Here is a 15,953-nt window from a genome sequence, read left to right on the forward strand (position 1 = left end):
ACAAGATTAGACCAACTTTGAATTTACACTCCCCCAAATTAGGCACTGTTTTTCCACGTGGATTTTCCGTGACTTTTGATATGTTTTTGTTTGAGCTTTTGGGAGATGGATGGATGTAAAAAGGATTATGTTGCAATTAAGTGGTGGATCATTTCATAATTTGACTGGGCTTTCAAGAACATGACCTTCTATAATTTCTCCCATGCAGGAAACGGTATGAAACGAAACTTGATTGAATTGAGTTCAGTAGAGTATGACTTTGTGAAAAAATGATGAGAACATTTTAAAATAATGAATTACTTATAACTTCATCTAACTGGAACGTCAATACTTGGATGGCGAAATGTGGGTGGGTGCTGTACCAACCACCCCAAGGCTTTTTATCATACACGTGTTTATCCTAAAACGACTTAATGGTTCAGTCACCCACCTTTGCATAAAATACCAATTGATGGTGTTTTGTGAAAATTCATGTTTATAATCAACACGAAAGGTCCAAATTTTTTAATTGAATGTCGGCATTTCCTCCCAGCTACATACGTACATATCATTAGATTAATTCATAACGTGTTCTTCGAGGACTGTTAAATGTAAAAATTTGAATATGCCATAAAATGTTTGTATTATAACATAAATTTAAAAAAAAATGAATACTATTTGATATCAGAATAACATTCGTCGTATTCAGAATGCAATTTTGTGAGTCTTATGTGCTCTCAGATTCCACCAAAAATACTGTGCAAAGGTGGGTGCGCCTATCCTTAAATATATTGACATATTGCGCAATGTGTTTGGGATATTATATTGCTATATCAGGAGAACCAATGTTGTTTTTGGTATCCCTACACCCTGCTAAAGGATAAAACTTGAAGTAGATTATATTTTCTATATATCCCCTACGAGGGGTCGCATTATTTAAATGCTTCCACGAGCTGTCGATGGTCATAATAAATTCAAAACTAAAACATCGAACTGTATCTAAAATTGTTCCTCTCATCTCTAGGAATAAAAAAGCCAATTGTCATATTGTTCTACGGTGTTTAGTTTAGGGGTCAGTGATAACATCGAATTGGTAATACAGGGTGTCCCCCCAAAAAAGAGGCCCCTCATTGCGCCCTCTTTTCTCCTATTTCTGAAAAGTTGATTAAATATATTTTGCTATGTAAAGAAATTTTTAATCGTTAGCTTTAATAAACTAAAACAATTATTTCAATCGGCACACAACTTTTGAAGATATGCTCTTTTGAATAAAAGTACCCGTTTTTCACTCTGTCCACGGATAGCAAACAGAGTGGTTGGGATGGTCTTTGCTGTCGAGTGGCCTGCAAGATCACCAGACCTCACACCAGCGCAATGAGGGGCTTTTTTTGGGACACCTTGTATTATGTCAAATTTAAAAATGGTCCAATTTTATTGAAACCGGTCACAATATTACTCCCCTTAACATAAGAAATATCAAACATATCTCAAATATCCAATAGAAATGTGTACATGCATAAATTTTGAACAATGGTTTCACCCGATTGTGTGGTTTTATATTTCTCAAATTAATAAATCATTTTCCTATTTTGTTTTCCGAAAGGAGTAATTTGAGACCAGTTGCAATTAAATCGGTGCTCTTTGAAAATCTGGCCTTTTGACATACTTTAATCTGTAACTCTCGAACTAGGCCTTTTGACATACTTTAATCTGTAACTCTCGAACTAAGCACTCTAGTGCAATGTGACAATTTACTTCCTTTTTCCTACTAATGAGAAGAACAATTTAATGTATATTACAATATGTGACCGTACACCACGAATGAGCCGTCGGGCAAGGTCAATTGTGTTTTATATCGTGTTTCGAAAATATATATCATAAGCTTTAAATGGGATATCATTTGACTTCAAACGATATCAAGAAGCGGGGTTATGGTTTTTGAAACTCTGCTTCTATATACAACAAAATGGTGCATTTCTCGGTTCTATATAACATGTCTCATTTTCCACATTGCTGGTAATAAATATCAAACAGTCATAATTGACGGTCATTTCAAATCATCTCCAAGTCAAAGAGGTTCAGAAATGTCCTCTCATTGTTAATTTTTGGTTATACATACCTAGACAAAATACAATGCTGTGTAACCCACCACTTAAACAGGATTTAGCCAAAGCAAACAAAGACTAGAGCTATTTAAGGATTCTATAGAAATAGGTAGAAGACTATTATCCTCTTCAGCAATAGGATTACGTGTTGATTTAACAGTGTTTGACTCACCAACGGGCTGCAACGTTCATTGTTCTATTGTGTCTTATTAGAGCGCTAAAATGTTGCCAATCAATATTCTTGAGAGTGTACATTCAACGTCCAGTTTTCGAAATTGGGTGACTTGTGCTTGGCGGGTGCGAAATACATCTGACTGGCCTCTTTAATTACGTAACGCACAACGGCATTGATGTCATTGAATGGCTGCTTAGTGCTGTTATGTGTTAAGTTTGTTAAGTTTCTATAATAATTATTATTACCAGGATTACATTTATTTTCCTTTCTTTTCTTTCTCTGTACTTATTCTTTACTAGGCCTACACTAACTTTATCACTCCCTCGCTCTCATTCTCTCTCTTCCCCCTCTTTCTTTCTTTCTGTTTGTCCTCTCTCACTCTCCCCGTTCATTCTCCATATCCCTCATATACCCTCTTCCTCCCTCATCTCCTGTCAAGACTTCTCACAGGGAGAAGCTGCCCCTCCCCACCTCCTTAGGTACGCCGATATTTCTATGCCAATCTCATTCTTAAAATAAAATTAAATGGACATTTGAAAAAAAAACCGGTATAGGCCTATACTTATACTTACATGTATATGCAGCGATTACCATTTAATATAGAATACTATAGAAATGTGAACCCGACAGCCTTCACATTCTGATGTGTAATCGATCAGCTGGAGCATTCAATTTATTTAAATAAAGCGCCTGAAGTCAGGTGGGTGATAAAAAGATTATATCGACAACTTAAACCTCCTTTATAGACTTCAGGCCCGCACAAGCGCACATTTGGGATACGTGAGTACAATGGTACCACTTTACACATGACTGCCTTTACACATGACTGTATTGTGGTCACTTTATTTATACTCGCCTGTTGTGTAAAGCGTTAATATGATGCCGGAGCAGTGACCAATTTAATGGCGGAACCCCTTTGTTTGAAACAATGGTACCACATGAATAGCCTGTCGCAATTTCTAATCGGCATCAAAGGAACAAAGCATTACATCATCTATTGCTACTCTACGACTATTGAAAGCTCTTTGTGACTCACACTATCAAATGACAAACACATCGCACCAAATAAAGAACCTAAGAATACGACCTTCACGCACATTTTATACTCTAACTCTGAATACAATTTGCCGACTTTACGGCTCATTCGTAGTGTCCCGCCACATTTTAGTTGTATCATTTGAGGTGTAAGGATGTTAAAAATCATTGACTCCACTAATGTAGCAAGACAAAATGCTAATTCCAGTATCACTACACAACGCCATGTACTGCATCATTTTCGCTCAATTAACCGATGGTAGGACTGGACAAAGAGCTTTTAAATAGAAATAGAGTCGCAATAGATTATATAATCTTTTGTTCGTTTGATGCCGATTAGAAGTTGCGACAGGCTATTCATAAAAGTGGTACCATTGTTTTGAATTAAGGGGTTCCGCCATTAAATTGGTCACTGTTCCGGCATCATATTAACGCTCTACACAACAGGCGAGTATCAATAAGTGACCACACTACAGTCATGTGTAAGGGCAGTCATGTGTAAAGTGGTACCATTATACTCACGTATCCCAAATGTGTGCTTGTGTGGGTCTGAAGTCTATAAGGAGGCTTTAGCTGTCGATGCAATCATCTTTACCACCCACCTGACGTTAGGCGTTTCATTTAAATAAATTGAATGCTCTTGCTGATCGATTACACATTAGAATGTATGAAGGCTGCCATGTCCAGTCCATATATCTATATTACACTATAATGGTAATCGCTATACGTATACATGTAAGTATAAGTATAGGCCTATAAAGGTTGTTTGTAAGAAATTTCCATTTAATTTTATTTTAAGAAGGAGATTGGTATAGAAATAGTGGCGTACCCAAAGAGGGGAGGGGGTTGGGAGGGGCAGATTCACCTCTGTGAGAAGTCTTGGGAGGGGAGGAGGGAGGAAGAGGGGAGGAGGGATATGGAGAATGAGAGAGGGCTGGAGGAAGGGAGAAATAAAAAGATATAATAAAGACGAGTAGATAAATAGAAATGATGGGAATGAGAGAGGGAGGGTGAGAGGGGACAATGAGAGCGAGGGAGTGATAAAGTGTAGGCCTAGGAAAGAATAAGTACAGAGAAGGGAAAAGAAAGGAATGATGAATACATTTAATAATAATTATTAGGCCCATAATAACTAAACACATAACAGCACTGGGCAGCCATTCGATGATGTCAATGCCTTTATTCGTTACGTAATTAAAACGCCCAGTCAGATGTATTTCACACCTACCAAACACAACTCACCCAATTTCGCAAACTGGACGTTGAATGTACACTCTCATGAATATTGATTGGCAACTTTTTCCAATATGTCAGCGCTCTTATCGGAAACAATAGAACAATAGTCCCTGCAGAGCGTTGGGTCAGTACATTAACCCATCTATAGCCAAATTTATTGCGCACAAAACGTATCCGAATACAAAACAAGTAGACCGCCTAACGGGTCTTACGCCATTTGCGGCGGTTGGTATTGTCTGGAGATTTCTGGCTTGCGCAATGCAATGTTGCGCAGTTTGTATTGGAAGGAGATTGGTGACTTGAGAGAGTATCTTGAGGAATGGTAGTGTTTTTATTTTTTTAAATTTCGATGTGTGTTTGGGTCTATATGGCACATTAATAGGCAAAAGATGCCCTAAATGTATCCGTGGGAAGGGGAGTCATTAATGTAACCGTACAAAAGATGACAAACCCGGTCCTTCCTTGATTCTCTGAGGGTAGGGTCTTAATCGTGATCATTAAATGGTACGGGATATATAGAGTATTCATTTATGCATTACGTTTTAATATTAAGGGAGCTCAATTATGACTGCTACCATCAGATATGTGAGGAGGGGGCCGGGAGATCATATTTTGTTTGGTTACTTTAATTACTTTCCCCACCCTGGGAATATATTGAGGGCATCTTATATCCACTAATGTCATGTATAGACCCAAATACACATCACGTGCACAAACCCATCTCAATATGTGACTTGACCTTGATTGTGGTGACGTTTGAAAAATGGCTTCAAAGTTGAAATTTTAACCTTCATTTTGTCGCTACCCTCAAGATGTTGGTGATAGCAGAAATTTTGTAATGGGTGAATTTTGTCTTCAACTTAGGGAGCAAGTGATGTTATAAAAGATGAAGCACAATATTATCGATAATATTACCATCAAATCCTATAATTTGGAGTTTTCTTATTACAAAACCAAATTTTTGACACTGACCTGACAGTTTCGTACGTCTTGGACGACATACTTCCTCAGAGTGATTGGTATCCCATCATCCTCTTAGCTGCTGGTAACACAGTCCATCCCCAGGGGGCGTGGTCTTGAGAAGAGGGTCATACACGTGACTGAGATGGTAGTCTCCGTCTCCGTTCATGACGGCAGGACCTCTCTTGCGAATCCATATTGATTCTGACTCGATTCATCATATCAATAAAATTTGTATCCAAATTTTGCGCCACTGACAGTGGCATACCACTAGCGCTGGGTTTAGCACAGCATCATTGTGATGTTCTGTAGTCCCAACAACATTACCATGTGACATAATAATATATGCACGGCTGTTTGATGTATATAGAATTGGCTTCATTATTAACTAAATGCAAACTATAGATGGCGCTATTTATCCTAAATCATATTTCTTTATTTGCAAGGGTTAGGTGATTAAAACCGTCATTAAAACAGTTGAAATAGGTGAAACAAGCAACAAGGAAATTTTATAAACATATTTTATCACACAATAAAAGGAATTATTTGTATTAAAAGCTTGAAAGAGTAATTTCCAGTAACTAAATAGCGCCACCAATTTTGGCATTAATACATACATTTTAAATCCGAAAAAACTATAAAAAATTAAAGTTGAGAACGACTCAAAAGCATCCGTATACATGAGCACGATATCACTTTTAGCTGTTTAAGCCTAAAATTTGGTTATACATGATGCAAATTGAGGTACCTAGTCCTGGCCCTGTCAGTACAGACCCGTATACATTTTCAAAGAGGAAAGTTTGAAAGTTGATTCGAGTAGGGTATGCATTGGTCTTCTAAATTCTACTAGGTGGAAAATTCCAAACCCGGGCAAACTCTGTATATCGCCATTTTTCAAAATGGCCGCCAAAATGTACTTATGAACCAGGTAAAGTGACAATAACTACAACAACAATAACAAGCAGCTTTTATAAAGCGCCGCGCCGTAACATGAGCAAACACGTCCTCGGCGCTTTACAAAAAATATCTTATACTACACATCTTACATTACCAATTAACAAAATAAAACAAAGCAGCATGAAAAATGGTGGAAGAATTAGTCCGGGAATAAATGAGTTTTTGTTTAGCTCTTGAAAGAAGCAACTGTGATAGAGTTTCTGATGATATTTGGTAAAGTGTTCCATAACATTGGGGCAGCATTTGTGAAAGCGCGATCCCCTTGAGCTGTGAAAGTTCTGTTGACAACAAGGCGAGGTTGGTCGTGTCCGGAACGCAGGTTGACAGATGGAATGTAGATGTGAAGGAGTTCAGTGAGGTAAATGGGGGCTTGATTGTGCAGGCATTTGTAAACAAGCAGGATGATCTTGAAGATAATTCGCTGTTTGACCGGCAACCAGTGCAATTCTTGAATCAGAGGAGAAGTGTTCTCACGTCTGCTTGCCCGGAAAATGAGACGTGCAGAGCGGTTCTGGATCTTTTGAAGCTTTTGTATGTCTTTGGCGGTGATGTTAATAAGCAGAGAGTTGCAGTAGTCCAATCTGGATGTTATTAGCGCTCTGACTGCTTGCTTGCAAGTGTCTTTGTCAATGAAACGACGGATTCTGTTGATCTTGCGGAGATGGTAGTTAGTGGAGCTAGATATGGAAGCAACCTGAGCAGTCATTGACATGTCAGACTCGAACTTGACACCGAGGTTCTTAATGACAGTTGAAGGGATGATGGGGGTGTTATCCAAATTCAAAGTGACAGTAGAAAGGTCTTCCAGATTGTGTTTTGAAGCTAACACCATGAACTCTGTTTTACTTTCGTTTAGCTGCAGCTTGTTAGTGCTCATCCATATTTTAAGTTCTGCAATACAAGCCTGGAGCTTAAAAGCTGCAACAGCAGCATCACCCGGAATTTTAGGGTCAAATTCAATATAAAGTTGCACATCATCCGCGTAAAGGTGGTAATTGATGTTATAATGGCGGATGATTGCTCCCATTGGATAAGTGTACATTGTAAAATTCCCGGGCAAGACCCTGTGGAAGTCCATAAAGCAGAGGAAGGCTTTCAGACATGGCTCCTGACACACAAACTTGGTGATCTCTCTTGGTGAGATAAGAGGCAAGCCATGCCTGCGCTGTTTCAGTAATGCCATAAACGCTGGTTAGTCTGTTGATAAGAGTAGGGTAGTCCACAGTGTCGAAAGCCGCGCTTAGGTCCATGAGGACCAGGAAGACGGCATGCTTTCTGTCGATGGCATTCAGAATATCGCTCCTTACTCTGAGTAGGGCTGTTTCAGTACTGTGCGATGGCTTATATCCTGACTGAAATGGTTCCTCTAAGTCATTAATAGCAAGATGAGATCTGATCTGAGGAAGAACTACTTTCTCCATGATCTTTGACAAGACCTTTATGTTGCTAACAGGTCTGTAACTTTTGAGTTCGTTAGAGTCCATGCTTGGTTTCTTAATTATAGGTGTCACAATGGCTGATTTTAAGTTCATTGGAAAACTTCCCAGAACAAGGGACCTGTTTATAATGCTCGTAAGTGGAGTGATGAGCGTGTCAGTGACCGATTTTAGCAACCAAGTAGGGAAAACATCCAAAGTGCATTGTTTATTGGGAAGATTCATGATGATCTTTGATACTTCCTCTTCAGAAACTTGGTTGAAAGTGCACAATCTTGGGTTTTCATCCGGAAATAATCTTTCTCTAGCGGTTGTGTCAGTTTCGAGACCATCAAGCCTATCACGAATCAGAGCAATTTTGTTTTTGAAGAAAATTGCGAAATCATTGCTCAGCTGACTCAAAGGCAGGGAGGATCTTACAGCCACTGTTCAACAGAGTATTGAGTGTCTGAAATACTTGCTTAGTGTCTGCTGTGTCAAGTTCTTTCTTATAATAAGCCGATTTTACATTATTAATTAACTTTGTGACAATCTTGCTTTGTTCGCGGTAAAGTTCATAGTTGCGTTCATTTTGGTTTTTGTGCCATTGACGCTCCAGTTAACTTTGAAACTACTTGACCTAGAGGGGTGCTTGAGGTGTCTATCCCCACTAAATCAAGGCTGGCTGAGTGAATGAAGGGGTTTCATGGATATCTGAGGTCCAGGATACCTGAAATCCAAGATGGCCGCCCATAGCAACGTTAAATCATCAAATTAGCCAGGTGAAATGACAATAATTCGGAATATGCCTGACCTGCAAGAGTCACTAAATCAAGGCTGACTGAGTGAATGATGGGGGTATCATGGATGTCTGAGGTCTAGGACACCTGAAATCCAAGATGGCCGCCCGTAGCAACCATAATCATCATATTAGCCAGATGAAATGACAATAATTCGGAATATAGTTTCACCTGGCTAATATGATGATTTATGGTTGCTATGGTTGCTATAGATGCCATCTTGGATTTCAGGTGTCCTGGACCTCAGACATCCATGAAACCCCTTCATTCACTCAGCCAGCCTTGATTTAGTGTATATATACACCTCAATGACTCTTGTAGGTCAGGCATATTCCGAATTATTGTCATTCCACCTGGCCAATTTAATGATTTATCGTTGCTACGGGCGGCCATCTTGGATTTCAGGTATCCTGGACCTCAGATATCCATGAAACCCCTTCATTCACTCAGCCAGCCAGAAACATAATTGAAAAATGGAAATTGGAACTGCAGCCGATTTTCAGCAAAATTTCGTTAAAAAAATACGCCATAAAAATTACTAAATACAATTCAACTTTTGTAATTTTGCTGGAGCAAACGCTAATTAGTTGTGAAAATATACATATGGTAACTAAACATAACATCTTCAAAAATATACAATGACAAGTAATTCATAAACACATTTAAACATGAGGACATTTGTCTCAAAGACATACCTCGTTGGAATGTGATTGTGCGCAAACCAGAATTTTCGTTTTAATTTTAGAAAAATCAATCAGCAGAAGTAATTTCTCGTTATATGAAAACGAGTTTTATTAAAAGCAAATTCAAACTGAGATGGAAAATATGCAGGACTGGTAAAATTTATTTAACATTTAATTAATGTGTTTTTTTTTTGATGTCAAGACATATCAAGGCATTAACAGCTGTTATCGTTGCGATAAAGCTGACGGGTTGGAGCCTAGATAGCTATTAACCTCCTTTTTGAAGCTGTTCCGTTTCGCAATTCCAGGAATGTGAGGCGGGAGTGCATTCCATGTGCGGGCTGTAGATGGAATGAAAGACTGTGACCGCTCATGACTAACAAGGTTAGATCTTGGAATCTGAACTGCAAGGTCGTGAGATCTAACTGAACGGCGAAGGCGAGGGTCAGTCTGGAGCTGGTCCGGAAGTAGTTGGCATAGTAATTCAGGGGCATTCCCGTAGAAAATTCGATGGAACATAGTGGTGGCACCTACTGTTCTGTTTTGACAGTTGCTCCATGCCATGCTGTGCTAGCATACTCCATCTTAGATCTCACCATACTCTTATAAATTATCGCTCTCTGAGCTGGCACCAAGTAGGGTGCAGCACGACGGAGGAGACCAGTGCGCTGAGCTGCTGTCTTTGCCATCTTGGTTATAACAGGATTCCAAGATAAATCTCTGCTGAGGGTGAGACCAAGGAGTTCAACACTCCTTTAACATTGAAAGCATATGATTTTCCGATCAAGGCGGGAACGAGACGACGAGTCATCGGCGCGCTTCGCGGCTTGTAGGTCGTACAAAATGCGGCAAGTGTAACGGTCCATTTGTAAAAAAAAATTGTACACTCGCTCGCGCGACCTCGACGCTAATACGAAACTATTTGCCGGATCTTCGGGCGACCGGCACGAATGACGAAAGTCCGGTCATACGATAGCTCGATGGATACCGACGTGGAATTTGCGTCGGTAACTGTCGACGAAATGGCCATTCGGAGTAAGAGTCTGCGTTCGCAGACGTGAAAGCGGCGTCTAACTGACTCGCAGACTGACCGAGACAAAATGCTTTAACCGAACTCTTTCGCGAATTTTAGCCACCGCATTCTCCCACGGGCGGGAAAGCATCCGTGACAACAACCGTTCCATTTTCATCGACGGGTTTCACGACGACTTTATCCGGTGTTTTCTGTTGTTTCAAAGGACGCGCGATCTTAAAGAACACGAGGCGCGGTTACTTTATGTCTACCATAAATTGATTAAAATCTACGACAAGATTACGGCCGACGCGGTTCGCGCGGCCGCGGCCGGACCGAAATGTTTTCGCGCGTTGATGAAAACGAGTTTTATTAAAAACAAATTCAAACTGAGATGGAAAATATGCAGGACTGGTAAAATTTATTTAACATTTAATTAATGTTTTTTTTTTTATGTCAAGACATATCAAGGCATTAACAGCTGTTATCGTTGCGATAAAGCTGACGGGTTGGAGCCTAGATAGCTATTAACCGCCTTTTTGAAGCTGTTCAGTTTCGCAATTCCAGGAATGTGAGGCGGGAGTGCATTCCATGTGCGGGCTGTAGATGGAATGAAAGACTGTGACCGCTCATGACTAACAAGGTTAGATCTTGGAATTTGAACTGCAAGGTCGTGAGATCTAACTGAACGGCGAAGGCGAGGGTCAGTCTGGAGCTGGTCGGAAGTAGTTGGCATAGTAATTCAGGGCATTCCCGTAGAAAATTCGATGGAACATAGTGGTGGCACCTACTGTTCTACGGTGAGCCAAAGGCTGAATTTGAAGAGAGGCAAGTTCTTCTCCAGGGAGATCGATGATGCGAGCAGCACGCCTCTGGACTGCATCTAGTTTTGACAGTTGCTCCATGCCATGCTGTGCTAGCATACTCCATCTTAGATCTCACCATACTCTTATAAATTATCGCTCTCTGAGCTGGCACCAAGTAGGGTGCAGCACGACGGAGGAGACCAGTGCGCTGAGCTGCTGTCTTTGCCATCTTGGTTATAACAGGATTCCAAGATAAATCTCTGCTGAGGGTGAGACCAAGGAGTTCAACACTCCTTTAACATTGAAAGCATATGATTTTCCGATCAAGGCGGGAACGAGACGACGAGTCATCGGCGCGCTTCGCGGCTTGTAGGTCGTACAAAATGCGGCAAGTGTAACGGTCCATTTGTAAAAAAAAATTGTACACTCGCTCGCGCGACCTCGACGCTAATACGAAACTATTTGCCGGATCTTCGGGCGACCGGCACGAACGACGAAAGTCCGGTCATACGATAGCTCGATGGATACCGACGGTGAATTTGCGTCGGTAACTGTCGACGAAATGGCCATTCGGAGTAAGAGTCTGCGTTCGCAGACGTGAAAGCGGCGTCTAACTGACTCGCAGACTGACCGAGACAAAATGCTTTAACCGAACTCTTTCGCGAATTTTAGCCACCGCATTCTCCCACGGGCGGACAGCATCCGTGACAACAACCGTTCCATTTTCATCGACGGGTTTCACGACGACTTTATCCGGTGTTTTCTGTTGTTTCAAAGGACGCGCGATCTTAAAGAACACGAGGCGCGGTTACTTTATGTCTACCATAAATTGATTAAAATCTACGACAAGATTACGGCCGACGCGGTTCGGCGGCCGCGGCCGGACCGAAATGTTTTCGCGCGTTGATGTTCGCTGTATTCGCGGGCGGAAATTTTATTCTGCGCGACCGTTCGGACAACGACGCGACTATTCAAGACGGCGATCATTATATCGTCTGGAAAGAGGTGATTTATTTAAATTTAAAAAAATGTTAGCCGTACCCGGGCTCGTTCCTTACGATTACGTGAAAAATGGTCCCGATTGGAGGATGGAAAGAGACGCCGCAACCGCCGTCAAGTTAACGGCATCCAGTTACACCCTCGGCGCCGGTTTAGATAGACTACGCGAAAAGATTCAACGCAGTACTATGTGGAACACGGACGAGGTAGAGACGATTCGCGACAGTTTGGTCGCATTGACCGAGTACGAAAAGGGGACGTTGATGGCTCTGGTAAAATACCTGTTTCGAAACAGGGAAACATACCCCGCGCTTCACGCCATCGGACACGTGGCTTTTTTACAGACGCTTGATACAAATGCCCGCGAAGACTTTTTGGACGATGTTCCTTATTTGTGGGACCAGATTTTCTGCAACTCCGACGAAACGCAACGCGTTCTATCCAAAGAGGACCTCGACGAATGGCGCTCTCTGGAGCTGAGGGAGCACAAGCGGTTCGTAGATAATCGTTACCTGCGTCTCGTCGAAGGATACTCCCATTTTCCACCGCTGAACGAAAACGTCGACTTACTACGGAAGGTAAAGAAGGTCGTATCATGGGTGAAGTCGACCTTTGAAGCGGCGGAGGAAAAAACGTTGAGCGACGATTTCGACACAAATTTTCGGCGTCTGTTGGCGTATCCTACAACTGGCGCATCGCCATCGTCATTGCTCCTACGACACATAGCAAGAACACGCTTGCCAGAACTTCCAGCACAGCCACAAGCTAGCGATGACACTACGCGTCAGCATGACAAACACCAGAAAGAGCGCATGAAGCAGTACACTGACTCTAAGAGAGGGGCTAAACCTATACTAATCAGTATCAGTGACATGGTCCTCCTGAGACGAGAAGGACATATTAGCAATGAAACCTCGCCTTATGATCCAGACCCGTATCAAGTCACTGAAATCAAAGGTAGCATGGTCACCGCTGAACGAAAGGACAAGAAAGTAAACCAGAAACGCAACTTTTTTGAGCTTCACACTCCATTTCGTTTTCCCGTGGCATCAATTTGAAATATCTCCAAAACCGCTTGGAGTTGAGCATTCATTTTTTTCCATGTGTTCATTATGCTCATAGAGCTATGCTAGAAATGATTTTCAGCAAAATTTGAGTGGATGACGTGACCGCTGACCAACCAACCCATTTTGTTGATGTGGTTGGAATGACATATATGTGAGTAGGCAAACCTAACTAATGTTTTTAAAGCAAAGTCATCGAGTCCCAAAGCCAATATCTCTCAGAAATGTTGTCCAAGAACATATTTTCAACATACCTGAAGTTGATGGTGGGGCAAAATGTCTGACATTGGTTTTCAGGGGGTCAAAATGTACAAAAATGTACAATTGGAGTTTTGCATGGGTAATATCTCAGCTAAAAGTATTCTAATAGGCTCAATATGGAATAGGAGTAATGTCCTACTAAAGGGCTCTGACTGGCAAAAAAATGGACAATAAAATTATTTTTACTTTTGGAGTTCTGACCCCCCGAAGTTGGTCCTGGATGGACGAAGTTGCATTTTGAGGGCCCTATATCTTTTAAAGTAAGATTTGAATTCTACACAAAAAAGTACTCCAGGATACATACTTTTCAAAGTTGTTGGGGTTCCCTTTATACATTTATGGACCTCCAAACATCGTCTTTCGCGTTGCGACACATTTTTTACGCTGACCCCCCTAAATTTCAAATTGATGACACGGGAAAACGAAATGGAGTCATTAGGGGAAATTAAAAAAAGGGGGAATTAAAAAAAATTAAAGAAATTACGGGCCCTGGAAGAAACCTGCCTCCAGTCCAAAATCAAAACCATAAAGGGGTAAATTATAAAAGAAAATATCCGAAATATGTCTCACCTTGTGAAACTAATTTAAACGAATCTTGATACAAAACAAAAACACTACTTTCTTCAACATGTCTAAGGAAAGTATACGTGTTTCACAAAATATACCACTTATATCTTCTGAATTAGAATAGTAGTATAGCTGTATATGGTCATTTTGAACACTTTAGTTTGATTCTGTGAATTCAAACCGCACGAATATCCTCTCGGATCTCTCATGCAAGTGTGCATACATTAATATGCAACATAGAATCCGAACTTGGATCCATGTCTCGGTTATCTAAATAAAGAAACCGAATACTACTCATATCTCTCGAAACTTAGTAGTATTACTTCAGACATACATATAAAATTGTCTTTATTAAAATAAACCATCCAAATATTTAAGGCTCTAAAGCCTATTCTGTTTCGAAATCCTTCAAAACTTTCAAATTCTTTCCAAATTTCCAAAATAATCTTCTACTCAACCAATTGAACACTTCACTGTCTTTTAGTAAAAATGTCTGCGTCAGCAGACTAAACATTGTACATTAACACTTAAAACAGCAAGGCCGCAGGGCCGGCAGGCCCGAGGCCGGTGACTCCCATACGACGACTAAACACTCCAAGTGAGTTTATTTTATATAGGCCCCGCAGGGCTAGAAAGATCGGTAAACCGCTAAAGCCCTAATGCAATCTCTCGCCTCTAGAGCTGTTACAAAGTTCCCTCTCATAACGGTAATCAACTTGATTTTATCCAATTTAGGACATTCTGAAAACCGTTGCTAGAAAGCATACAGCTAGCAAGACGTGTTTTGCCAGCTGTATGCAGGCTGTTAAGCAATGAACACGTTTCTGGAATCTTTTCCTTCGTCAGTTGCACTGTATATGTAGGTCTAGATTTTTCTTGTGACCCATGTTTAGAATTCAACATAAATAAGTTCGACATGTCGAATCTATGTACCTTTTCTGTACATTAATAAAAGACCAAGTATAACAGTACAAATATCCATCTCGGATCTCTCGTACGTGCGAAAGCGATTGTAAGCTCATAATATATATATACGACTATCATCTCTGGTCTTTCGTACCATATTAATAAAAAGCCTACATGCATAAAACTTGGCCTATAAACACTTTAGTTTGATTCCGAGAATTCAAACCGCACGAATATCCTCTCGGATCTCTCATGCAAGTGTGCATACATTAATATACAACATAGAATCCGAACTTGGATCCATGTCTCGGTTATCTAAATTAAGACAACCGGAGGGCTCTTATTGAGTACAAAAAACATTTCTGGACCTTTGTACGATTTTGGTGGATAACAACATCCAATCTTGTTGAAATCATTTTAACTGAAGCTCGAATTAAAGCTTTCTTTATATTTCAAAAAATCACCTTCCAACTGAAACTAAAATCAAGCCCATGTTACTTCAATGAAGTCAGAATGTGATGTGCAACTCTCTCATGTGTAGTGCGACCATGGCCTATGTGTAAACACTTCAGCCAATCCAAATATCGACCACACCATGCACGCCCAAGTCACGTGCAAAGCACAAATATCCATTACGGATCTCTCATGCTATTCAGACTATTGTATAGTTACTATAACAATAGTAGAGTAAATGGAAACAAACAACCGCCATCTTAATTAGGCACATTGTCTGGCGTTTTTTATGACTTGATAGAAAAACAGTCACCGCCTTAAATATCGTGGGAATGAAAAACTTTTTGAGAAAATTCAAAATTTGGCTTTCCATTTAACTTAATGGTGCCATTTAAAAATTTAAATTTCTTAGAATAGGCTCAAAATTCGTGCCTTTACCTCGGTCAGCTAACTTGCCTCCCGGTAATATAGTTATAAAGCCCAGGTGCACTAAAAATGCTCACTGTGCCTCGACTATACCTTAAAATAGGCCAGTCGGGT

At 40.6% G+C, this 15,953-nt stretch overlaps 1 protein-coding gene across 1 annotated transcript; it reads right to left on the reverse strand.

The window, feature by feature from the left end:
* Positions 1-6,613: 6,613 nt before the first annotated feature.
* On the reverse strand, positions 6,614-7,324 carry LOC140167537 (uncharacterized). Its single transcript, XM_072190841.1, has one exon. It carries the CDS (start codon positions 7,322-7,324, stop codon positions 6,614-6,616), a length of 711 nt encoding a protein of 236 aa, XP_072046942.1.
* Positions 7,325-15,953: the final 8,629 nt, after the last annotated feature.

This window comes from Amphiura filiformis, chromosome 13 (genome assembly GCF_039555335.1).
Source record: "Amphiura filiformis chromosome 13, Afil_fr2py, whole genome shotgun sequence".
NCBI lineage: Eukaryota > Metazoa > Echinodermata > Ophiuroidea > Amphilepidida > Amphiuridae > Amphiura > Amphiura filiformis.